We start from the raw sequence: 27600 nt of genomic DNA, 5'->3' as shown, positions 1-27600 counted from the left end.
TAGATAAAAAAAATATTTATTAATGCCTAATGTAACATTAATGTTGTAACAATTAACAAAAAAAAGTACGCCGGGAAACGAATCCGTAACCATAGCTGAACTTACTTGAGCTCTTACCACTAGGCTTCTTGACTACTGCGTTCGAATAGATGTATTCGTATGTGTCATTTATGTAAATAGTATATACAGCATTATCAACGATGATAAATTAACGATGACTAATGTCGTAATAATAGTGGTATTTACTCAGTATTACATCGTTCAAGGTTCACATCAGACGTGTCAAGCATGACAGAAAAAGTCGCAGTTGTTACTGGCGCTAATAAAGGCTTAGGATTTTCTGTTGTCAAACTGTTGTGTCAAAGATTCAATGGTGTTGTATATTTAACTTCCAGAAGTGAAAAAAGGGGAATAGAAGCCGTGAAGAAGCTGAACGCGTTAGGATTAAAACCACTTTTCCATCAATTAGATGTCACTGACAGAAATAGTATTAAAGTATTTGCAAATCATATCCAAACAAAGCACGGATATTTGGATGTTCTCGTTAACAACGCGGGTATATTAGAATGGGAACAGGTATACCCTACATACGAAGTCGCTAAAAGAAATATCGATACAAATTATCGTAGTCTACTAGATATTGAGGAGTATTTATATCCGTTACTACGAGATGGTGCTAGAGTTGTCAACGTTTCAAGCGCATGTGGCCATCTTTCGAACTTAAAAAATAAAAAATGGCTCAGCATTTTGACAAAAGAAGATTTAAAAACTGAAGATATAAATAACTTTGTCGGTAGCTATTTAGAAAGTGTGAAAAACGGAACGTTTAACAAAGAAGATTTTGCCGATAGCGGGAAACACGCAGAGCATAGGGTTTCGAAAATTGCATTGACCGCGTTGACTATGGTACAGCAACGAAAATATAATGATAGAAACATTTCTATTAACGCTGTTCATCCTGGCTATGTAAATACAGATATGGCCCTGGGAAAAGGGAAAGTAGACCCAGATAAAGCGGCCGAGCTAATTCTATATCTTATCTTAGAGGCATCGCCAAATTTGAGAGGCGTATTTTTATGGCATAATAAAAAAATAGTGGATTGGTATGACGTTGAAGGTGATTATTACTATAAACATGAAGATTAAATTAAAGTATATTGTTATGACTTGAGCAATAAACAATTTAACGCATTTACACAACTTTATTATACATTTTTTTAATAAATACAAACCTATTAACCTTAAAGCTCTCTAATCATCAATTAATATTGTCACTAAAATTAAACATATGCATTTCATTCTCTATGAAACCGTTGCAAAAAGTTTTCTTTATGAAACAAAGTTATAATAAACATTTGTTATATTTTTAATGAAACAAATTATATCATGAAAAGGAACGCAAAATTGACAGTCGATCGAATTTCGCTTTGACAAATTACTGACAGTAGTAATTTAGATGTTCCGTTTGTGGGTGTGCTTGTCCTTTCAAATTTAAAAGATCGACAAATTATATTTAATTTAACGTGTTTTATTTTATATCTTAAATGAGATACGTTTTATATAAATATATATTCATATCATACTAAGTACGAACCACCAGTCTGTGGGGTAAGTTACAGATTTTTAATATTTTGAAATAGTTTTAGCGAAAAATTTACATCGACTAAAGGACTATCGTAAATGAAGTGAAAACGTATGTAAACATGTATATAGTTGCAAATAATCTGTGAAAAGAGTGCAATATAAATAGTATAAATTGTAGCATTGAAGATGTTGCCAAAATTCGTGTTTGCGTATTTTGACCTCTTGTATTGCATTAAAATTCTCAGTGCGACACTGCGCAGACCTTATTTTGACGTTTCTAGACTATCGTAAAAGTATTAAACGTTAATAATTTTAGAAGCGTTTTTGTGATAAGTTTGCCAATAGGTTTCATTTATGAAGCAATTCATAATAGTTTTGCCATTGACCTTGAGTGTTGGTGAAATCTATAAATATTTTGTACATTTCTTTTAACGAAAATAAAACATTCACATTCTCATGTATCTAAGAGACTGGTGATCGACGAAAATAAACAGAATGTGACTTGTAACAAATAAAAAAATATTTTCATTTAAATAAATTACAAAAAATATAAAAAAAAAATAATAATTCGTTGCATAGAAAAAAAATTACTTAGGACCTACTTCAAAGATACAGTATGATTTTAGTGAAAAATATACATACAATGGCCTCATTTGCGGCTCAAGCCGCTCTCCGGTCCAGATGGAGTTCGTTAATAGAATCAACGAGTGTCGATGTGCCAGGAGAAGTCACAGACGGCGTTCGTTCCGTCGTCGGATGGCTGAAACAGGCATGAAATATACAATATCACATTGAAAACAAACAAAAGAGCAAGGTTCAGAATAGTAATATAAAACCTGTTTGCACCAAAAAAAAAAAAAAAAAATACATAAAACCTTAATGTTCAAATAAAACATTTTTGTTTGTTTTTTATTGTGACTTAAATGTTGTATACTGCTTGTAGATTTCATAGATATAAAGAGCATGTTTTGTTAAACTGATCACATAATTAGTCTTTTGAATAAGTGTAGTATTAAAACGTATAGTAAAAGACTCAAAAGGGCTCAATTAATATGCATTACAGCACATTGGCAACATAGAATGTGTCACACGCCAATGTCAATGACAGTTGGCAGTAACGGTCAAGTACCATTGTTGTCTCGATGTGTGAATAAAAAACAGGAATAAAAATCTAAATGAAATTCCAGGAGTTAATTTTCAAAACTAATTATCTCTAATTTTCCACAATTCCACCTATGACAATTTTCAAAAGGAAATTTGTTTGTAATGGGCTATTTAAAAAAAAAAGATAGTAGAGGAGTTTACATTATGTTACACTTAAAAGAAATTAAATTTGTTCTCATACTGAGTAGAAGAAGTATCTCAAAATAGGGTTGCTATTGTTATTCATCATGACTATATCTATACAGCAGTCCTTGTTTTATCAACATCTAAGTCTTAAATTCTCCATAATATAAGTATATTATTGGAAATAGTACTTTTGGCATGAGAAAGTCACAGAATCATTTAGTTGACTATTTATCCATCTTCGCAAATGTTGTCATTTTGATGTTATTTCAGACATTCAAACATTATGTAATATTTATATTTATGTAGAGCTATAATCTATACTAATAAATGCTCTACATTTATTATGCCATAAGATGCAGCGTGTTTCGGAGAAGGTTTTAAGTATATGATAATTATGTTAGTGACTACTTATCGTGTTAAAAAATTTGGACAGATAGAGATTGCTATTCTCTCATATATGAATAAGATCTTAAATACCTTGGAAATGATATTAATACTAAATATTAAAAAAAAGGCCTGTGCAGTTGTATATTTCCTTAAAAGAAAAAGGCTTTGAAGATTATTTTTATTGATTATTTTAAATATTGAAGTATGAGAATAGAAAAACATAGCATAAACAACTTTCGGTCAATTTTGATAATTTTAACTAAGTTATGGGAATACAAGTATAAAAAAGATGGGTTTATACATGACCACCAAGTATTGGCTTGTCTGGAAGAAATGGTTAATTGGCCATAAGTCCGCCTATTGTACTTAATAATATGTAATCTTTAAGTCTGGTTGTAGTGTATTTGTAGTGTGCAATAAAATAAAAAATAATTATAATTGCTACCCAGCTTTTGATGTATTTTATTTTCATAGAAATAATAAATGAAGAGCTGGTTTTTTTTTTCGGTTATACTGCGAAAACTACTGAACCAATCGGAATAATACTTATACCATAAGATACAGCGTGTTCCATACACTTTCTCTATCACTTTTTAAAGTACTTATTTATTTGTTTGTTTCATACTTATTCTACTGCACTATCATTTTATTTAACAACTGCGGTGTAGCTGTTGTTTCCCACGGTGCCCAATTAACGGTATTCGTCGAAAATAGTCGAACAAATTATTTTGTTATTTAAGTAAAGAATTTCTTACATAAAACCCAACCAATTATACCCAAACCCAACCTAATTATGATCATTTCTCTTAAAAATATATTCGAGTTTATAGACCTCTATATATTGGCGAAAAAAAAACATTTTTTTTTCTTTTAAATCATTATATTGCTTATTAATAAATTTGCTTATTATTAATAATAATCATTATTTTGCTTATTAATATAAAAAGTATAGTCTTTGACAACAGACCCTTCGCTTCAGCCTGTAATATCCCACTCCTGGGCATAGGCCTCTTTCCCCATGTAGGAGAACGATCAGAGCTTAATCCACCACGCTGCTCCAATGCGGGTTGGCGGATATAGTCTCATTTATTATCAAATACTATAGACTTGATATCTTCGCTTTCTACGTCCAGCGCATTTTTTTAAACCTGGTTAAATGGAAAATATATTTATATACTTTTCACTGTGAGAAAACTGTTCAAATATTTTTGTACGTCTACCCTCGCCTAGTGGTCTAAACCGCGTATCATGTGATCCTGTGAGTTCTTGTATAATTCCTCAAATAATCCCTTTTTATTTGAATGAAATGTGGACTACACGTCATACTAAAGCACCAGTTATGTGCATATAATATGTTTGTCACAATCAACCTTTTATTTTTTGCGTGCAATATCAACAAACATAAACCCATACACACATTTTAACAAACTTTCAAATATGTATTCTAAGTGCGCCTTGCGGTTTCATCCACATAATTTCTGATCCTCTGGGAACATCGGGATAATGTAGCTAATGTGTTATTATGTATCACCAACTACCTGCTTACCAACTTTCATTCCAATAAGTTCAGTAGAAATGCGTAAAAGTCAAATATCCATCCTCACAAATATTCTTGTTAATAATATTAGTACCTAGAATCTATATAGGAATTCCTTTATTATAGTTTCCAAGAAAACTTAATTAAATCTTTTATCGGCCGACGGCTATATCCCTTCGATCATTGTTAATAATACTCAATGTCTTTTAAAGAATGTGCAAAATTTCACATAAAAAAAGACAATTTTGTATTATATATAAGTAAATGCTAATAAAAATATTTATCAAGGTCAAATTCAAACGGTGGACTTCTTTAAGAAAGATTCTGTACTATAATATTATCGAATATCTAAACAACTTTTCGTTTGTGTGACTCTTTTATTTTTATAATAATTTTTATTATTCTTTTGTCTTTATAAAGATTATAGTTATACTTAATATGTGAAAGTTCGAAGTCTCCGTTTTACAAAATTTCATGAAAATCGTTGTAGTCGTTTCCGATATTCAAATACTATTCTATCGTCTAATATCTTTAAACGTGCAATCCTTGTATGTATATTATACATATACAAGAATTCTCGTATATAAATCAAGAATCGCATCGTATTAGATGATAGATGGTAATTTGTTATATATGAAGTGTACAAAGTTGTCTGGAAATAAAGTATTGACGGTTCTAAAGAGTTAATACTCGTAGATAGTTCCAAAATGTCTTTTGGAAACTTTGGATATGATAGACTTATTATAATACAGAATTTAATCAGATTTTCTACTCTCAGTCGGATCGGTAAAAATGTTTTTTTTTTTTTTTTTTTTTAATAGCAAGTTATTCTGTGTTTTATAGTATTAGAACAGTAAACACAAATGCCAGCTTATCCGACACGAGGCCTTACTATTTACGTTTAAATCTCGTTTTCTAACACGCTAAAAACTCACGCTATTAATATAATAATATAAGCGTAGTTATGTTTGAATACTTTCACGATCTCTATAAACACCTGATTCTACGGGACGTTTTTGAACCACCCGTGACCATACCGTCCGCAACGTTGTCGAAATATCGGTAATATAAGTTCATTTTTTTTTATAAAATAAGGTGGACAAACAAACGTACAGCTCACCTGATGGTAAGCAATTACCGTAGCTTATAGACGCCTGCAACACTAGAAGTATCGCAAGCGCGTTGTCGACCCTAAACCCCCATTCCTAAAGAGCTCAGCCTTGCTCATTACAGGATCACAACACTGCTTGAAAGCTGTGTTATTTAACTGTGATCGCCTTTAAGATCGAGGTTCTTCCCCTATCGAGGTTCTTCCCCAATCGAGGTTCCTATCTCAGTTAATGGCAATCGCAATTTTAAACATTATTTTTTATGAATACTTTGTTATTGCCTTATTCTATTAATCTTAGTTATACGAGTATACATATAATAATTTACTTGGCGCGAACTTGTGGAGGCCTATGTCCAGCCGTGGACTGCAATAGGCTGAAATGATGATGATGAAATGATGAAATAATAATGAATCGCCAAAATGTGTATGTACGAACATATGTAAATTCCGAACGATAGCATTATATTGGTTTATTACTTTCTTATGTTAGTTATTGTCAAAACGAGGTTTTTATAACAGACAATTTTAAAAAGTATATAGGTATTTACGAAAAAATAAACATGGTAGTACGAAGCTAATCAACTGATTACATTTGCTGCGTGGTTACGGCATTAAGAATAAAGCCACCTCCTCTCTTCCCGTGGGTGTCGTAAGAGGCGACTAAGGGATAACACGGTTCCACTACTATCTTGGAACTTAAAAAGCCGACCGATGGCGGGATAATCATCCAACTGCTGGCTTTGAAATACACAAGCTGAAGACGGGCAGCAGCGTCTTCGGTGCGACAAAGCCAGCCCTGCGGTCACCAACCCGCCTGCCCTGCGTGGTGACTATAGGCAAAACACATGAGTTCACTCCATTTTTGGCGCGAACTTGTGGAGGCCTATGTCCAGCAGTGGACTGTAATAGGCTGAAACGATGAATACGATCACATTTTGAAATTTTAATACAGATCTAATAATTCAATTAAATTTCAGTCGTGCAATGTTTATCCTCAATAAAAAAAATTGATTTTATGATCACGCGACGTAAGTGTGATATCAATTTCCGTTTGACAAGTTGACAAATATGCGTGTGCTCGTACATTCAAAGTAAACAATTCCATAATTAATAGCTCTGTTTTTGTTTGTTTTATTGTAATTAGTTTTTATATAATGGAATTTTACGATAAATTGTTATTTTATGTGCGATGTTTACTTATTATGTAAATTTTTTATTCATTTCATAATTAATATTAATAAAGTAAAGATTAAGGGTAGGTATTTATGTTCTTATCAAGTTTCAGTGTACACAAATTTTGTTACTAGAGGTATTTAATTTATGCAGTTCGCTTATAAACAGATGAACTCAATTTGTATTCGGCTGCTACATTCAGAAAACGATTCGTTTTCTAACGGTCCGCTTAATTTAGAATATCTTATTATATTTTATTCGAAATTTAACGATAAGTTAGTATAGTGATTGTTTTCTTTTTTTTGCAAACAAAAACGAATCGACTTCAATTTGCATCGAGAAATATTAAGGATAACTGAACTCCTAAGATCTCGATCAAATTTAAATGGAAAAGGACGAGCAACCCGCTTTCTAATGCACCGCAAACGTTGTATTACCATATATGTTATAAACCTCCTTAACCCCCCCCCATAACTTAGGGGTATGAAAAATAGATGTTGGCCGATTCTCAGACCTACCCGATATGCACACAAAATTTCATAAAAATCGGTCCAGCCGTTTGGGACGAGTATGGTAACTAACACTGTGACACGAGAATTTTATGTATAAGAAATACACTCAGTAAAAAGTAATGAGGATAAACCTGAAAAAACTACTTATTTAAATTTGTACTTTTCGTTTTCCAAATATAAAAAAAAATAATAAATAATATATAAACGATAAAAAATACCTCAAAGAACTTATCATAGTTTATACAATGGTAATCGTGTAATGTCGTTACAAAAAAGAGACAAATTGCTTTGACATTGCCTCTAACATGGCGACAATCAAATATTGTCGGCCTTGAATAGGGTTGCTAACTAATACGTATATTATCAACGCCTCACACAACGATTCCTAATATGACATCCTGGGTAGGGATGCACTATGCCACAAATATGCCACGACAAGTTTTATATATTGCTATGGTGTATGAAAATCAGATATACACTATTACACAAAGTAGAAAAAAAAAACCACACAATCAGGATGCACATGAAGTTTTATTGCTTTAACCATTCTCTTAAAGGAAACCTTCAGGTGAGAGAAATTTATTAATCAAATATCAATAAATACTAGTTTCGCCTGCGCTAATTTTGGTAGAAGAATGTTCTAAAATATTATACAGCGATAGCCTTTCTCAGTAACTACTATATATTCGGTATTACTATAAAACGTGTTACTAAACTGGCGTCCTTCCGTTTAGGGTCATATAGAGATTGAGGCATATCATACTCGAAATTATACGTGAAAAAATGAAGCAGTAGTAAGTACTGCTACGCTTCAGCCTATAATATCCCACTGCTGGGCATATACCTCTTTCCCCGTGTAGGAGAAGGAGCTTAATCCACCACGCTGCTCCAATGCGGTTTGACGGATTCTGCGCATTACAACGTAATGTTAAAACCGACAAATTTGAATTAAAAAAAAAATAGTGTTGAAAACACACGGAAATATTGGCTACAAGTAACCGACATAACTGTTAAAATCGTGTGACTCGACCATTGATACGACACTGACGTACACATGACGGTAATTTTATAAATAGTTATATATATTTATTTTTTTTTATTATTAAATCGTCAAGGCAATTAAGTTGTATATTTGGGTTATATAATCCATTCATATATTATCGCAGTTAAATGGAAGGACGCCAGTTTAATAATACGTTGTATATACTTCATAGGCTAATACTATGTATACTCTAACTTTTCAGCATAAAAATAATTTTTCAATTCGTAGTAGTTTCTGAGATTAGCGACAAAAACAAAAAAAAGCAAAATCTTCATCTTTAAAATATTAGTATTACAACCTAAAGATAGTTTAGATATACACATAATACAACCTCCAAGGAATACTATTTTATCGTAATAATAATCTATCGTAAAAAATATACTGGTAAATTTCTAAGGAAAAGTGTTGGTAGCAATTACATATGTTACTGCTTTTGAACCTACCTTAAAGTTATGCACATTTAATCTGCGTATATAATACAAGTATTAAGCTTAGCTTAATTTACAAGAAAGCATGAGTTTTGTATTTATCGTCCTTACCACTAAATAGCTACCATTTATTTTTATTTTTATTTTTATTTGTATTTTACCGAAGTGTTTAGTCGGCAACCCTGACTTTTGATTGTTGTAATCTTTGATCGAAGAGTTTGGACCCTTTTCGATGATAACGCTTAGCCTCAAGGCTTGCTCTGGGACTAGACATAATAGCGTTACGTTATATTGAACTGAGTAAGAACTTTTATTAGTAAAAAAAGCGAAAGAATCGACAATATATATGTATTAATATTGTTTTTATAAGTATATTTAATTATATTTTTGACGACCATATTTTGTGTTTTGAATGACGCCACAGAGACATTACTGCGATAAGGTTCCAGTGCAATATTAGCTTGCGTGCGTTTTAATATAACTGCGCTCCTGTAACTCGTAATAACACTTATATTTTGTTAACTTTCGCAATAAAATATTTGAGTGATAAAATTCATGAGATGAGAAGTTTAAAACCAACATCCTTCAATTTTATAACAAGAGAAGTTGGTACTCGTGACTTCGTCTGCGTTGTGTATTAAGTACCTACACATAATTTTAAAAAGACTTCGTTAGGATTTTACTACAGTTGTTTATATAATAATGATTCCATTTCCAAATAGTAGAATATTTGTATCAAAATGACAATTACCCAAGATCGTAGTCTTAAGAATCATAACTGTGAAAAATCGATGTTTCATTTTTGTGGAACGTGCCTATCTTATGTAACAAATACAAAGAGAGATAGATAATAACTGTGTTTGCCTTTCGGTGCGACAAAGACAGCCCTGCGGTCACCAACCCGCCTGCCCAGCGTGGTGACTATGGGCAAAACACATGAGTTCACGCCATTTTTGGCGTGAAATTGCGGAGCTATGGGCCTCCACAAGCTCGCGCCAAAAATGGCGTGAATTCGTGTATTTGCCCATAGTCACCACGCTGTGCAGATGCGTTATTGACGGCAGGGCTTTGTCGCACCGAAGACGCTGCCGCCCGTTTTCGCCCTGTGCATGTTATCCCGCTATCGGTCGGCTTTTTAAGTTCCAAGTTGGTAGTGGAACTGTGTTATCCCTTAGTTGCCTCTTACAACACCCACAGGAAGACAGGATGTGGCTATATTCTATACTGCCGTAACCGCACAGCAGATTGTTACCATTATGTAAATAATGATCTAAATTGTTACCATTATGTAAATCGTATTGACACAAATTCATCTAAAAAGTTTCTGTCTTTTGTAATTCGAAAAATAAATAATCTATGCCTGCCTTTTTTAATTATTTTGACGTGGAGTTTAGTGACTGTGTCGTTACATTAAGTACTGAATATTTGGCAATAAATTAATTTTATTATTGTAATTATTATTTTGTCTGCCAATTTATTTTTATTTTGCTGTAAATTAAGGTTTGTATGCTAACCGAAACTGTGTTTACCTCTGTGTACATTGTAAAATATGACTTGGAATGATATTGTTGTTGTAATTAACTTCAATAGAGAAGACTTAATTTAAATATATATTTTTCGTATCATATTATGTGTTTCAATTGCACCGCCACACACTGATAAACTAATTTCTATTATTTTTTTATTAGTTTACACTTTTAGTACATACCACTCAAACATTCTCATAACACAAAAATTCACTTACTATTTATTTCAGCATAATTCAAAAACATTACCACATTAGTGGCTATATATTCCAATACTTGGAATGCTATCTACAGAGCTATCTACAAAATAATATCGAAAAAACTATTTTAAAAATTTAAGTACCCAATGTATGTGGCACTCAAAATAAACTGAATTCACCAAAACTATAGTCACGTAATATTCTGTACGCATCACACTCTCAAGCTAACTGACTGGTTCTACAATAAGGAAGATGTGTCGGAACTTTATTCGCCAGTGGAACACGGGTTGGCTGAAAATATCTCTTAGAAATATATAGAAATAGGTTTAAACGTTATATATATATATTAAACGTTATATATATAGGCATTAAAACATTAGATAATGTTTTAAATGCCGCTCTAAACCGCCGCTTTTAAAGATCGCTCTTCCAGCGATAAGACTGCCTTCGTACACTGATCTTTATTCGTAATATGTTAGTTTTTTTTTATTTTACATTCATTAATTACATGAGCTCAGAATGGGAAGGGGGGAGGGGCCCAATTAAATCTCATCAAATCTCATCAAATCTCATCAAATCTCATTTAAACCGAGGGGAGCATAATCGAAAATCTCACATCAACTTCAAAAAATATAAAATATAAAAAATAATTGGGTGTTCATTATTGCCCGCTAAAATAAATCTCATGGGTATTATTATGGGTACTCGAAGACTTTTGTCTTCAAGCATTGCGGAATTTTCGAAGCGAATTTGTTTTATTACTGTCAAACTATTTAGGTACCATATTATAGTTTAAAGCATGCTTTATCTTAGGCTTTTTCTTCGTTTTGCTCGAACAGTTCTATTTCGAAAAGTGAACGGTTCGTACGTTCGATTTGTTTTTGTAATATAGGAACCAAACTTTAAAGTATTCTGATTAGTTATCGGCAGAAAGTTCAGCACATCCTCTGGGACAAAATCGCATGTCTACACTCAGAGAAATATCAACACTCAACCTTATTTAAATGGCAACTAGTTTGAAATTTCAAAACCGCTTAATTTGCACTGTTTAAAACTTTATTTTTCTATCTTTTTTTAGATGTATTATACTGAATCAGTGGGTAATATGGTTTTGTTAATTTTACAGGCGTCGCTCGAAGTGAGGCAGGTGGGGCGAAGGGCTGTCAGTCAGCTCGCTGGTAAAGGGATGGACGATGACGTATTAATCGTACACTTCAATGATGTTTATAACATTGAACAAACTACAAGTGAGTATTGATTAAACACATCATTACTTACCATCCACTTAACTTTAGGAAACGTGAGCTTCAGAATTCAGACCAATGCGTGCGACACTTACTTGCGTTGGTTTTGTGGCCAATTTTTAACAATTTTAGGCAGTCTTAGGACTACTTTAAAGTGACACCATAAATAAAAACACGCGGATAAGCTAAACATTGTATAATGTATAAAATGGGTATGGCAACTAAGAGGTCATGGATATTGTATCAGTAAACAATAAAAAAAAAAACCTAAGGAAACGTGTATCTACTACGTGATCCTTCCAATTGAGTTACTTTAAAACGATTACGTTCAGGACAGGAGTGTTTGGATGCAATAATGACATTGTATTATAAGCTGTATATACTATGCGGACAAAAAAAGCCGACCGGTGCGGTGGCGGGATAACCATCCAACTGCTGGCTTTGAAATACACAGGCCGAAGACGGGCAGCAGCGTCTTCGGTGCGATAAAGCCAGTACTGCGGTCACCAACCCGCCTGCCCAGTGACTATGGGCAAAACACATGAGTTCACGTTCTTTTTGGCGTAAACTTGTGGAGGCCTATGTCCAGCAGTGGACTGTATAGCCTGTAATGATGATACTATAAAATATTTTAAAACTTTTTTTATAAAGTACTACTTGAACGTGAGGAAAGTCACAGAGCGTTACTGAAAAAATTGTTAAAAATGGGTCACGTATTATAAGTATGTTCGCCTACCTACTGGCTCTACTGTGAACTGTGAATATGATGAATTGTAATTAGACAACTTTTATAAATTATATACCATTTTATTATACTATTTTTGAACACTAATTTTACACAGTTTTTTTTTCGGTTTTAGTAACATCATTATCATACGTACCTAATTATATATATATACTTATATGCAATTTGCGCTCAGAACTTGAAGAAAAATTACAGTTACTTTCGCTGGATAAAAAAATTAAATATTAATGAAAAAAAGCCATCAATTTGTAAAAAAAACAACTTTTGTCTATTTACTACATATACTTAAGTAATCACTAAATAGGAAGATATGATATACTTTTTATTTGGACTCGATATGTTACCTTTATACCTTTATGTTATTTTTTTTTATACAACTAGGCCAGCAAAGAAGCGTATGGCTAACCTGATGGTACGCGATTACTGTAGCTTATAGACGTCTGGAACACCAGAAGCATTGCAAGGGCGTTGCCGAACTTACGCCCAGTCCTCATCACGAGTTCTGTACTTTACTCACCACAGGAACACAACACTGTCTGAAAGCAGTATTATTTAGCTGTGATCTTCTGTAAGGTCGAGGTACGTCCTCAGTCGGACTGCTCCAGATTTTGAGCAGGATTTGTCCTACCTCAGTTAAACCTCAGTTATCATTTAAAACAGCCTTTCCCAAAGTGGGCGATAACGCCCCCTTGTGGGCGCTACGGGCCACCAGTAAGAGACCCAGGAAAACAATGGTGGCGTTGTGTAGAGGCCTGGGGGGCGATTTAAATCATCCTACACATTGGTTTTTATATTAGAATCGATTATGTTTATTTATTTTGTATAAAAGATACTCTGTCTAAATACTATAAAGTTGCATTTCAATAATCATTCTCATTTGCAGGAGTAGCCCGTAAGAGTTAACTTGAGATCTGAGGCCCTACTGCGCTCAGGTCTCAAGTTAACTCTTGCGGGTTATAGTAAAAGTCTCGCTTAGAATGTTTAATCTCCGCTAATCTAGCTCGCAATCATTAATTTAATTTGAAGCTATAGCGGTTTTAAGTTGGTGAAAAAATGAGGGCACTATAAAATAATTTATTCTCAAAGTGGGCAGTAGACAAAATAAGTTTGAAAACCCATGATTTAAAATAATAATAATACTGTAAAATACTTATAATATTTATTTTTCTGCTTTTATAAATAAGCGCTTCATAAAACGACACTCAGTAGGATGTAAATGCTATTTGAAGTTTTTTGAAACTCACATAACACACAAATTCACATGCCAAGACCTCGATAAACATCTGTATAGTCTGAGGGGTCGAAGTCGCGACCGCATCTGCCATTACTTTTCGCCACTATTTCATCCATTCTTTTTTCATTCCTGAATCACTTTAATAAATATTTATTTAAATTACAAAGAGATAGTTAAAGCAAAACATATCTTATTCTTATGTAATATAATATTAACCGCATTTGTATTAATATATCGTTTTCAAGGTTATTTTAATCAATAACTTGATTATCAGAGTCCCGTGACGATTATCTTTGCGTGAACAATTGTCTTACTCCTCACACTCAACGATTATTATGTCATATAAATAGACTACAGTACCAGGGGTTCAGACATAAGACGTCATTTTGACGATAAGAGTGTATAAAATACATTATCTTAAATAAATATAGTCTTTATTTTGGACTAAACACTTATAATTTTTTTATTACCTAGCTTTTTATATTATTTAACAATGAAATACTAATATAGGCCTGTTTTATGGGTCACTGATAGAACTATCTCGCATATAGCAGTATATGTATGTTTTATAATTTTGTGTGTGTGTGCGCGCACGCGTTCGTTCGTGAGCGCTTGCGTGCGTACGTGCGTGTGTTTCTGGACCGTGACACCCGTGTCCTGAAACACATAATTTTATTCAATTGGCAGCTATTGTATTTCGGAATTGCAAGCTAATAATACCTGTTTAAAATAATCGTTCTGGTAAATTATTTGCATCAAGTTTCAAACTTTAGTCTGTAATATCCCACTGTTGGGCATAGGCCTCTTTCCCCATATAGGAGAAGGATCGGAGCTTAATCCACCACGCTCCTCCAATGCGGGTTGACGTATAATTATTTGCATAAGATTTGATAATTGTATTGTTTACAAAAAAAATTAACTCGATATATTAATTTTTATCTGTCCGTTTTATAGACACAGAGCCAGTGGGAGGTGCGCTAAGGTTCAGCACAGCGGTGAAAGCGCTGCAACATCTCAATCCATTAGTTTTATTTAGTGGAGATGCGTTTTCACCAAGCATGTGTAAGTGCCATACTTTATTACTATTCTATTCAACCATTGTTATGAATATGTAACAGAATAAAGATTTCAATACAATCTTCTATTGATGACTTACTTGCAATGTTCATACAGGACATTTTCCGTAGATAAGCAAAATATGAAGATACGCTTAGCCTGTAAATCGCTTGTAATACGCTTCAGCCTGTAATAACCCACTGCTTTGCATATTCCTCTTTCCCCACGTAGGAGAAAAATCAGAGCTTATTCCACCACGCTGCTCCAATGTGGATTGGCGGATATACTCGCTACTATGAGTAACGATCGCTATCAGGCGTACATGATAACAACCGGGACCGACGGCTTAACGTGCTCTCGGAGACACGGAGGGGAGACCCACAAGAACTGCACAAACACGTAAACACGGCAAACATCTGTATGGCCAATACAAATGTTTGTCATGTGTGGGGATCGAACCCGCTACTGTCAGCGCAACAGTCACAAACCAGTGCTGTGACAGTTGCACCAATAATAACTAATCCCAGGTACTCCTTTAGGAAGCTTTGTCACTAGAATGTCTGACAATCCTACCAGTGTTACTATATTAATAGTTCAGGCGTTTCTACCATGAGTATTTTTACTTATTATTTGAGAATCGGTTGAAGACCCCCCAGATCATACAATCCGATAAAAAACAAATATTTGTGCTCATACAAATATGCATCCCGAGTAGAAATCGAATTCGCAACACAGAACACATTGGTGTCCTGTGTTGCGAACACAACAGCGGTTGCAAGTTTATGCTTACTAAAATCTAGCTAAAAAACGTTGAATTAAGAAGTGTCTTGTACAAGCAACCAGTTTCTTTTTTCTGTAAAAATGCCATTTTTTTTTTTGGAGGAGTATAAAGCTACAGTCAATTAAAGTCAACATAGAACTCTTACATAATATTCGTTAAAAAAATGATTTCAGTGAGCACGTTCACAAAAGGCGAACAAATGGTTCCTGTTTTGAACGAAATCGGTACACATTGTGCAGTTTTCGGGAATCATGACTTTGGTATGTATGTAAGGACTTACCCGGTTCTGATATTTTTTTTATTATTTGAAAGTGATTTTTTTAATACATATATAACTAGGTCGGCAAACAAACTCACCTGATGATAACCAATTACCATAGCTTATAGACGTCTGCAAAACTAAAAACATCGTAAGCGCATCGCCGAACCCATCCCTAATTCCCCACCAGGAGCTCTAGTCACCTTACTCACCACAGAAATACAACACTATTTGAAAACAGTATTATTTAGCTGTGATCTGTAAGGTCGAGGTACTACCCCAGTCGGGCTGCTCCATATTTCGAGCAGGAAATGTCCTACTGTGCCCTTCCTTGGTTAAATATTAGGAGGTAAAATTTAGGAGGAAATTTATCGCATTTTTAATATACTTAAAAAAAGCAGGGTTCTTTCACTGGATGTACCGGTTGATGATTTTTTGAAAGGAAAGCTGTTGTTTGTCGTGTGGTACCATTTAAATCTAAACGAGATCTAATATTTGCATTTCGAGTTATCTCTAAGACTGCATATTTCATTAACTGTTGAAAGTCTTGATTTGTTTCATTTTCGAGCAAACATTAGAGTAGGTTGAACACGCCACCAAGATAGACAGTAATCTACTCCAAAAATATTCTAGTGTCTTTAAGTTGTTATATACTTAGATTATTTTGTATAGTTAATTCAAAAAATTTCTTTTATTTCAGAAAACTCGATTAAACCTTATTTTACCTGTATTGGAAATCGTATTAAAAATAAGCTTAAACAGATTTATAAATTGATAATTTAAATTTGTTTATTATTGTTGTTTTGACGCGTCAATCCAAAGATATACGTGTCCAATTATATTAAAATATAATATTTGCGAAAATAGAGTATAATCATGCTGCAACTGTTAATAACGAAAATGTAAACTGTGTTATCACTTTGATTGACCTCAGGAGTCAATATAATGGGTGTCGAAATAAATGTTCCTAGGCAATTGTATCCTGAAAATAGTTTATTTAAATAAGCAAACTGTCTATTACTGAAATATTACTACAGTTTTCTGATAACATGCCTGTAATCTTCTATAGATTTCGGCCTAGACGTCCTGTCAAACTTGGTGGCTCAGTGCAACTTTCCATGGCTTATGTCGAACGTGATAGACAACGAAACTGGGAGACCTCTGGGCGACGGTAAAATAACGCACGCGTTGCTTTGCAACGGACACAAGATTGGATTGATTGGTTTAGTCGAACAGGTAAATATCTCGTTATTCGATATAACTTTGATTTAATAACCACTCATCATCATCACTTCAGCCTATCGCAGTCCACTGTTGGACATAGGTCTCCACAAGTTCGCGCCAAAAATGTCGTGAACTCGTGTATGTTGCCCATAGTCACCACGCTGGGCAGGCGGATTGGGGACCGCAGGGATGGTATATACATAAAAAAAATGTTTATTTTTACGCTACGCTTTACAAGTTCAAATTTTTAAGTTATTATTATTTTTAAAAGTGTAGCTTCCACCGATTCGGAATGTAGATTCTGCAGAGAAGAATCGGCAAGAAACTCCGCAGTTACTCATTTGAAAATAATATATAAACTATGTTTTAGTACAAAATTAGTAATATCTTTCATGAAATACAGCATCACTAAGTCCACACATCTTTAGCAAATATGTAATCCTGCCCCGAATAATACGCTTTATCTATTAATTTCTTTTTAATAAAAATTTTAAATTGATGTTTAGACAATTACAAAATTGTTTGTGACGTTTTACTATATATTCCGTTTTTTTGGAAGAGTCCTATTTGGTAAACAAACCGCTGTCAATCGTAATTCACGTTTTTTACGCATTTATCACTCACTTTTACAACACATTCGCTTAAGGACATTTGTAAAACTCCATTTACTATTTATTTCACTAAAAACAAATATCAATTTATCATTTTAAACACATAAAAACTACTAAAATACGAATTCCGAGAGTACAGATAACTAATATTTTCGAATATGACATTTCAATATCTTTTTTTAATAGGCAAATAGGGATGTAGTCAGAATATTTTTAGAGGTGAATGAGTATAAGTGAATGAACAGCCATGAAATAGGCCATGTTCTTTAACTATATTTTAAATTTTCACGAATTATAACTTGTTAAATAATATTACCGTAAAGCGATTTGTTATTAATTTGTATTTTGTTATTAATTGTTTTTTTTTTTTTTATGTTGAGCACAAAAAATGCTTATAAAATATTGCAAATGTCAATCATTTATGGTAAAGTGTTCATTGTAAAGGTTTTATTTTATATTATGAATATTTCTGAATTACAATTTCATCCTGAACATTTTTAACGTTATCCCATATAATATAATATATAAAGTGGTATGTGGTATACTTTATATAATATATAAAGTATACCACATAGCAACGGCATAAACGTTTACTGTAGTTCACAGGAAAAAAATTTGAGACTTTAGGATGAGACTTAGGATTACCCAGTGAGAGCTTCGTGGAGTACAATGTTATTAGTCCTTTTTTGTAGATGTTAGAGAGTGTGCCGCCGGCGCCAGGTTTTTTATTCATAGTAAATACAAATAATGTGACAATCATATTAATAGGGTCGACTTTTTTTTTAGACACAGGCGGCCCTATTTTGTTGTAAATTTTATGTTTGGCGTCTTTTTTACCGACCATTTCAAATAAACGAAATATAAATTTGTTGCCTTTTATGCTCGACGCTCGATTAATACATTTTTTTTTTCATAATTCTGTAACCTCTACTAATTCTTAGCAAAAATATTCAATATATTATTAGGTTTTGATATAATTTTAGCATATGTTAGCGTTAAATATTTGAACATAAAATGAATTTTATATTCGTCTATGACTTATTAATATTGTTCATTCATTTGCTCTTTGTGTCACTTTACTATACTTAGAATATTACTCTATTGTCTGTGGTCGGAAGTACGCCATATTTGTTTACTTTTTAGGACTATTCCAAAAAAATAGAATTTACATGCGAATACCATAACCCAGAAAGGAGACGTTTACTTTGCGCAGTCGGAATCTTGGAGTTAAAATTTTGTTATTCCTTCTCGTGTTTACACAGCAATAATTACTATTTATGTCACTATGTAATCAAATAAGTAACTTTATAGTAAATATATCTATGAAAAATTTTACAGGAATGGTTGGATACTTTAGCAACTATTAATCCCGAAGAGGTCACATTCATAGATTTCCTTCAAGCGGGAACGAAACTAGCGTCGCAGTTGAAACAGGAGGTAATTTATTCGCAAAATTACCTTGAAATTTCGTAAAAGCTCAATTTAATTGCTCATTGAAAGAACTTATTCCACAGCAATGTTAATATCAAGTTAAAGGCATACTTTTTTGTTTCATTCCAATGTTAAATCGGATAATAAAACTTGTGTTTTAGTTCAACAAATGAATGGTAAACAATCAGCGTAACATAACTCTAATTACATGACTACGGTTACATTATTTTAAACTATTGCAATTAAATATGCATGGACGACTATTTTTGATTCCCATTCCCATCACTTCTCAATTTTGTGTTAAACTATCTCGTAACTCTTGATTTGAAAATAACTATAATCAAATGAGTGTGTATGTATGACTGTCCATATCTGCCTGTATGTATGTGTATATAGGTCATACACGAATTAGTACATAATAATGTTTTATTCACGACTTTGAGGACGCGTTGGTGCAGCGGTCACAGCACTGACTGTTGCGCTGGCGGTTGCGGGTTCGATCCCCGCTCACGGCAGACATTTGTATTGGCCATATAGATGTTTGTCGGACCCCCGACACAGGAGAAAATCCTACTGGGCGCCATTGAGTGTAAAACATTTATTTATTTATTTATTTATTAATCTCTTCCAGGGTTGTGAATACGTAATAGCACTGACACACATGCGTACTCCGAATGATATAAAATTAGCTGAAGGTGACACAGACATTGACCTTATTTTGGGTGGCCACGATCACGTGTATGAGGTTTTGGAGGTGAGTTTATAATTTTTACTATCAAACTTTGTACTAAAATATTGTTTGAAGAGTGTTTCCTATATTCAGAAAACACACATACATTTTTTTCTCGCCGTATGTGTTTCTCATAGGACTGTGCAATTTAACCGGTCAAGCCTTTAACCGTTAAATTAGCTAAGCTTATATGTTAGCTAGCTAATTAACTTAGCTAACTTTTTTTGCCAGCTTGATCGGTTAAATTGTGCAGCCTTACTCATTAAATTTGAGCCTTATATATTCTGCTAATGTGGTGATTATATGATGGTCGATAAAAGTCAGTTTGGAATATAATGAAGTGTTTGTATTTTCGTATCAATAAATTCGAAATTTACAATAATGTTAGTTCGTGCCTTAAGCCCCTATGAATATTAACTCGAAATTTCGGCATTAACTTATATTATTATTATTATTATAATTTTTTTTTCTTACACATAAATCGAACTATTATATAACAGCGTACGAAATACGTACGAATACAGCGTACGGAGAGCACGTTAAGGCGTCGGTCCCGGTTGTTATCATGTACACCTGATAGCGATCGTTACTCATAGTAGGGAATATAACCGCCAACCCTCATTGGAGCAGCGCGGTGGATAAAGCTCTGATCCTTCTCCTACATGAGGAAAGAGGCCTGTACCCAGTTGTGGAATATTATGGATACAGGCTGAAGCGTACGAAATATTTTGATAACTCTTCTAGCCATAACGTCGTTATGTAAAGAACACTCAGTAATACAATCAAAAACCTTTTAATATATGATAAGATATACTTTGTTTACAGATAAACAACAAATATATAGTGAAAAGCGGTACGGACTTCCGTCAGTTCAGTAAAATTTGTATCAACTTCGGTGCGGAGGGTCCTCGGGTCGATATTACCGATGTTAATGTGACAAGTTCGGTTGCCGAAGATCCGGTTTTGAAGGCGAAGGTTGAGAAATATTCTTGTGAGTTGATGTTGTATTTTTTTATGCCACTGAGGTGGCATACAGTTAGCCTGATTGTAAGCGGTTACCGTAGCCTATAGACGTCTGCAACACCAGAAGCATTGCAAGCCCGTTGCCGACCCTTCCCCTTAATCCCCCGCAGGAGCTTTGGTCACCTTACTCACCAATAGCAACACAACACTGCTTGAAAACAGTATTATTTTGCTGTGATCTTCTGTAAGGTCAAGGTACCTTTCCAGTCGACTTGCTCCATATTTTGAGCAGAATATTTCCTGCCATTTATTTCAATAAAATTGACTTTTGATTCTAAGGTCGACGATTTGCAAAAAAAAAAACTATAGCAATACTTTTTTTATTCGTCCGAATAACATTTAAAATATTCCCAATCTACAGAAAACTCTTGATTATATATTGAAGCCATTAAACATAAAACTGATCTCAAAATAATGTTGTGTGATATATATCGACGAAGTATGGTTTTAATTTGTAAAATGACAATTCCACATAGCCTATTTAAAGTTGATAAAATTTAATATATAAAATATATATCTTTCAGCTATGATAGAAGGTAAAATGGACGAAGTCCTTGGCAAGTTCTGCGTGCCTCTAGAAGGAAGGTTCTCTGTAGTACGGCGTCAAGAATGTAACCTCGGTAACTGGGTCTGTGATGTGCTCCTGGCTGCGACTGGAGCTGATCTTCTGATCCTCAATTCTGGCACTTTTCGATCTGATCAGGTGAGATAGTCTTGAAGAATTTTATTAAAATTAAATAATTTAAACTAAAAAATAACTTCCATGAATAACTGAATTGTGTTACAAGGTAAAATATGTATGAAACTACTACTACAAGGCCTTATTATGTAAAACCCAGGTGCACCCAGCAGGCGATTTCACCCTCCGTGACCTGTCCACCATCATTCCCATGAGGGACCCCCTTGTAGTGGTTGAGGCTTCGGGGGAAACGGTACTAAAGGTGCTGGAGAACTCAGTCTCCAAATACCCTAGCTTGGAGGGACGGTTTCCTCAGGTAAATGCACCCATATTTCCTTTTTTGAATTAAACTTCCTTATTCACGCTTGACTTGGCGAGTAACAGAGCAAGAGACAAAGAGATGCGATCACACATTTTCCATCTCTCTTTCTCCCACAGCCAGTTACGTTTCGTATATCTAAGACACAGTGCAGGCCTATTGTGCAGAAGTTTTACTTCAGTCGTGTGGTCTAAAGCACACTCGGTTTTGTTTTTTGTATTATTTTGTACCGTTTGATACCTAAATTATAAATAAGTAAAATAATATTAATTTATACAATAAAATCCAGGTGGCAGGTATATCATTCGCCTTCGATCCAACAAAACCGCCAGGCGAAAGAGTCGCAGAACAGGTAGTGAAGATAGGTGACGAGTACCTGCAACGGGAACAGAAATACCGGCTAGGTATCAAACAATACCTGCACTCCGGTAACGATGGGTTTACTATGCTGCGTGACTGCCCTGTATTGGTAAGTTTGTTTATTAAAGGTGCATTAATTGTGTACACAAAATGCACTTAAAGTAATAATAATTAATTTCTTCTGCTTATAAGGATTAGTTTTCAATCGTTGTACTTTGTCAAGTCAGAATGGTGCTATTTTTAACCGGCTTCCAAAAAAGGGGGAGGTTCTCAATTCGACTGTATTTTTTATGTGTGTTAATTTATGTACTTATGTGATTTCGGTGATTTTTTTTTTTAATCGAAAGGTGGTACATGTCATGTGGTACCATTTAAATTTTATCGAGTTCTGATAACTACTTTTTGAGTAATCTTTAATAACGCATATATATTTTAATAAATTTTCGTGTTACTACGTTGTATTACTTGTCGATGTTACTGAAGTCGGTTTTTTTAAACACAGTTATCTGTAAATTAGTATTACAAAAATAAATAGATAAAGTTTTGCACAACATTGTTACATAGCCACTGTAATCAGGTAGTAATATAAAAACAGAATTATCTGTAAAAGAGTACTAATAACCAAATAAACTTGGCACAACGTAGCCATAGGCATTATAACCGGTCATATAAAATGAATCCCCGAAAAAAATTGTACGCTCGTAACTTCCAAACGACTTCACCCATTTTTTTTTTTTTGTTTGATTTTATCCAAACATGTTTTCTGTAAAGGAAAATTAATAAAATATATAATTTTCCAAAAAAAAAAAAAAAAACATATAAAGGACATTAACTTAAGACTATTAACACTTATACTAACTTCTATTAAATTTTAAATACCCCCAAAATCTCATATTTTATAGGTATCAGAAGACATGTGTCCCGAAATAGGGATGGCCATACAGAACCATTTCGCAGCGATTAATGTCAGAACAGGAAAGTCTAGACCGTCTAAACATAGGCAGTCTTTGGTCACGTTGAGTCGGAGGTTAGTATATGATGGCGTCGTCAATATTTGGGAATAACGGGTACAGCGGACACGACGTCATCAAGATGAGGCTAAAGTGTGCAGGCGACAATGTATATTGGCGGGCAACCGTATAAGTTTTACAGACTAATCAATTAAAATGTAAAATTTAAAAAGAATTCTAATTGAAAAATAATTTTTTATTATTATCATTCTTTATACAAATCACAATACATAAAATAACAAAAATAGTAACAAAAAACCCACTAAGGTGTGTAACCTGTGCTATCGTAGTCTACTTATACATATCACAGCAGCCTTTCGCAGTCCACTACTGGACATAGGCCTCCACAAGTTCACTTTTGCCCATAGTCACCACGCTGGGCAGGCGGGTTGGTGACCGCAGGGCTGGCTTTGTCGCACCGAAGACGCTGCTGCCCGTCTTCGGCCTGTGTGTTTCGAAACCAACAGTTGGATGGTTATCCCGCCATCGGTCGGCTTTATAAGTTCCAAGGTGGTAGCGGAACTGTGTTATCCCTTAGTCGCCTCTTACGACACCCACAGGAAGGAGGGGGTGGCTATATTCTTTACTGCCGTAACCACACAGCAGACTTATACATATGCAAAAATATAATTAAAATGTTATATTTCAGACACAGTCTGGTTAAAATGTTGGATGGAAGCGAGTTAGACGGTCCGCCGCCTTTACGCAGAGCTTCATCAACCGTAGTCGAACCCACTTCACATTCTACACATCACAGGTAAGACAGTGGTATAACAAGATTTCGCGGAGATAACTTTGTAGGGAATATATCCTGCTTAAAATCTGGATCTGCCCATCTGTGCAAGTACCTCAAACTTACAGACTAAATAACACTGCTTTCAAGCAGTGTTGTGTTCCTGTTGGTGAGTGAGGTAAAGAGCTCATGGTGAGGACTGCGATGCTTCTGGTGTTGCAGGCGTCTATAAGCTACGGTAATCGCTTACCATCAGGTGAGCCGTACGCTTGTTTGCCGAAATTGTTACATATAAAAGAAAAAGACACAGTAAATATTGTTCGGTGCGGTTGAGAATCCAACCTCAATTAAAAAATTGGACACATTTTAAAAAATGATAATTTAGTTATTACTTCTTAACCAACAACAAAACAAATATAAAATTTTCTTATTATATTTATACTAACAACCGCTCTGGTATAGTGGTGCGTGTAGGCGGGCACCTAATCACCGGCGGTTTGCGTGTTCGATTCATTTCCAGTTTGGATGTCTGTCCTTTTTCCTTGACGTGTGTCCTGTTTGCCGTGCTTCGGAGAGTACGTTAAGCTGCCGACCCCGGTTTTTATCATAAATACCTGATAGCGACAGTTGCTCATAGTAGGGGAACATATCCGCCGACCCGCAGTGGAGCAGCGTGGTGAATTTAGCTTCAATCCTTCTCCTACATGAAGAAAGAAGCCTACGCCCAGCAGTGGGATGTTACAGGCTGAATCGTGAAATCGTGATATTTATATATCTATGGATAAATATATGATTAGCGGATTTTTTATTATTATATTTCAAAATTATTTTAATTACGTTGCAGATTAACAAGACGCGCGTCACTCGATGATTTAGAACAAAACGCGTGTGAACTCGCACCTAAGATCGAAAACCGGATAGTTATACTCGATAAACCAGAGGTAAGCTAATCTATACTAATAATAGTATAAAAAGAACGGGTTTGTATTATTTAATATTTGTAATAAATCAAATCAAAAACTACTGGACGGATTTTAAAACATATCTTACCAGAAGAATACTACGTTATTGCTACGTAACATAGCCATATGTTATGCGGAGAAAACAGAATGGGGGTTAAAGCAAGCTGTATTAAATATAATTTAAACAATTTCATAATATTGAGGTTGATAGGTAGTTTGAAATTGGGCCCATGTTGGGTGCCAATTTTCGGAATTTTTGTATGGTTAAAATTTTTACAATGTAGTTATTTATTTAAAAGTACTATTTACATGCATTTATCGAAAAATAATGTAACTATGTCCGTCGGCCGTTACCTATAATACAAGCATTAAGTTGCTTACCTTAAGAATAGACGACCGCTTATGTATATTATAGATAATTAATTATTATTTGACGACGCGTTGGCGCAACGGTCACATCACTGGTTGTTGCGCTGGCGGTTGCGGGTTCGATCTCCGCTCACGGCAGATATTTGTATTAGCCATATAGATATTTGTCGTGGTCTGGGCGTTTGTGCTTGTGTATTGTGTGTTTCCGGACCCCCGACACGGGAGTAAATCCTAATGAAGGCCGTTGAGTGTGAAGCGTTTTTTTTTTAACTTATTTTTTTATTATTATTATGAAAACTTTAGTTTGCAATGGTTAAATTGTAAAGGCGATAGCAAAACCATTACAAATAATATACATTTTCCTTAAAATATTAACATTTAGTTTTACGGAAATACAAAAATATCCACATTTACTTACCGCTTCTCAAACTAAACTTTATAACTTAGCTACGATTTTGAAAATTATTTAGAAACATATTTATGTATAATACTTATTACGAATTCAACAGAAACTTCAAGAATTATTAGCGGAAAGGGCGCGATGGGAATCTGACTCCGTGATAAAGGAGGTGGATGAAAATTCACCATAATGAGTTTTCCATAAAATTGTATTATTATTGAAATATAATTTGACACTCAAAAATTGAACCTATGGCAGCAAAAAATTAAAAATGTTATAGTGATATCCCTTTTTACTGAACCTGGTACTAACTGATCATTAAAAAAAATATACCTTTCAATAAAATATTTACAAAGCTGAGTATAAGTTCAAGTTTAAAGTCGGCAACGCGCTTGCGATGCTTTTAGTATTGCAGACGTCTATAAGCTACGGTAATCGCTTACCATCAGGTGGGCCCGTACGCTTGTTCGCCGACCTAATTGTATAAAAAAAAGTTATTGGTTTTAAAGTCCGGTAAAAGTTAATATAAAACACATACTAATTTAATAATTGAATATAAATCAAATATCTTGAAGGTTAAGTGTCAAAATTTCCTGATTTCCACGAAGTATAGATACAAGGAGTCCGAACGTAATGTTGAACGGATGGTCTCAATTTAGGGGACAGAATTTTAGTTCTAATTTTGCCACTAGAGCGCGCCATTTTTCAAGAAGTACTCGCTTAAATCCTTACACGGGAAATTTTATTAAATTAAATAAATTAATATTTTATATTTAAATTAATTAAATTCAACATTTAATAATAGCGTCGGCACGTCCTAAATTTCAGCGTAGCCAGTGGCGGAAAAGAGAACTAAGATCTGGGTCTATTATTGTGTACAGTGAATACTATACCGTTTGGACTCCTTGTATCTAGTATACTTTGTGGGATTACGTGATAACCTTTATGACATTGTTCTAATGTTGACATATAAAAATTTTCATTGTATTCTTAGGAAGTTTTCATTATAATCTTAAGTTCTGTTTTCAGTTTTTGTGTGTCAATTTATTAATAATGCTAAATATTATTCCATAGCGTAGTGCACCTATTCACGATACGCAATGTTTTATTTCACATAAGTCTACAAAAGAAAAATATATTATTTCGAAAAAAAAAAACGTCAATTGATGTTTGAAATTTTTTTAATTATGGCATCATTTTTTTTTTTTGTAATTAAACGAAACGAAAATTATTTTGCTAATACAGTATCTAAGTACACAAATTTGAACAGAATATACTCGAAATGTTACCAAAATTAGAATATTATTTAAAGATTACGAACAAGCGTAAATACCATATATATAGTATATAATATTAATTTTAATAATTAACAAAGTTACCTCTTTTAAAAAAATAGCGTCAAACGTGTTTTTTTTTTTTTTATTATATTGATAGTTTGAAAACGCGTATGATAAAGTCATTGGCGAAATTATCTTTGTTATTTTGGAACCATTGAAAACCATTGAACTAAATTAATGAATGAATAAATCATGGCTTTTTCTACTATTATTATTATTATTATTTTTTTAAATTACATAAGAACCATCAACAAAGTTTTAGAGAACTAAACACAGGTAGAATTTATCCAGCAGTTTATTAAG

The 27600-nt window shown here is 33.8% G+C and overlaps 2 protein-coding genes across 2 annotated transcripts; both read left to right on the top strand.

Annotated features, from left to right (window-relative positions):
* The first annotated feature begins 240 nt into the window (after window positions 1-240).
* On the top strand, window positions 241-1195 carry LOC123665344 (carbonyl reductase [NADPH] 1-like). Its single transcript, XM_045599657.1, has one exon. The coding sequence runs from the start codon at window positions 289-291 to the stop codon at window positions 1144-1146; it is 858 nt and encodes a 285-aa protein (XP_045455613.1). The 5' UTR covers window positions 241-288; the 3' UTR covers window positions 1147-1195.
* A 419-nt stretch (window positions 1196-1614) lies between these two features.
* On the top strand, window positions 1615-26243 carry LOC123665345 (snake venom 5'-nucleotidase). Its single transcript, XM_045599658.1, has 15 exons — window positions 1615-2353; window positions 11917-12037; window positions 14968-15075; window positions 16024-16110; window positions 17179-17345; window positions 19283-19381; window positions 20007-20129; window positions 20931-21096; window positions 21653-21831; window positions 21968-22123; window positions 22416-22595; window positions 23389-23513; window positions 24146-24253; window positions 25074-25170; window positions 26070-26243. Exons 1-15 carry the CDS (start codon window positions 2201-2203, stop codon window positions 26148-26150), a joined length of 1950 nt encoding a protein of 649 aa, XP_045455614.1. The 5' UTR covers window positions 1615-2200; the 3' UTR covers window positions 26151-26243.
* The last annotated feature ends 1357 nt before the right edge of the window (window positions 26244-27600 follow it).

This window comes from Melitaea cinxia, chromosome 24, assembly GCF_905220565.1.
Source record: "Melitaea cinxia chromosome 24, ilMelCinx1.1, whole genome shotgun sequence".
In the NCBI taxonomy this organism is placed as follows: Eukaryota; Metazoa; Arthropoda; class Insecta; order Lepidoptera; family Nymphalidae; genus Melitaea; species Melitaea cinxia.
Note: the sequence above shows the minus strand (reverse complement) of the source record. Positions and strands in the feature narration are given on the sequence as shown.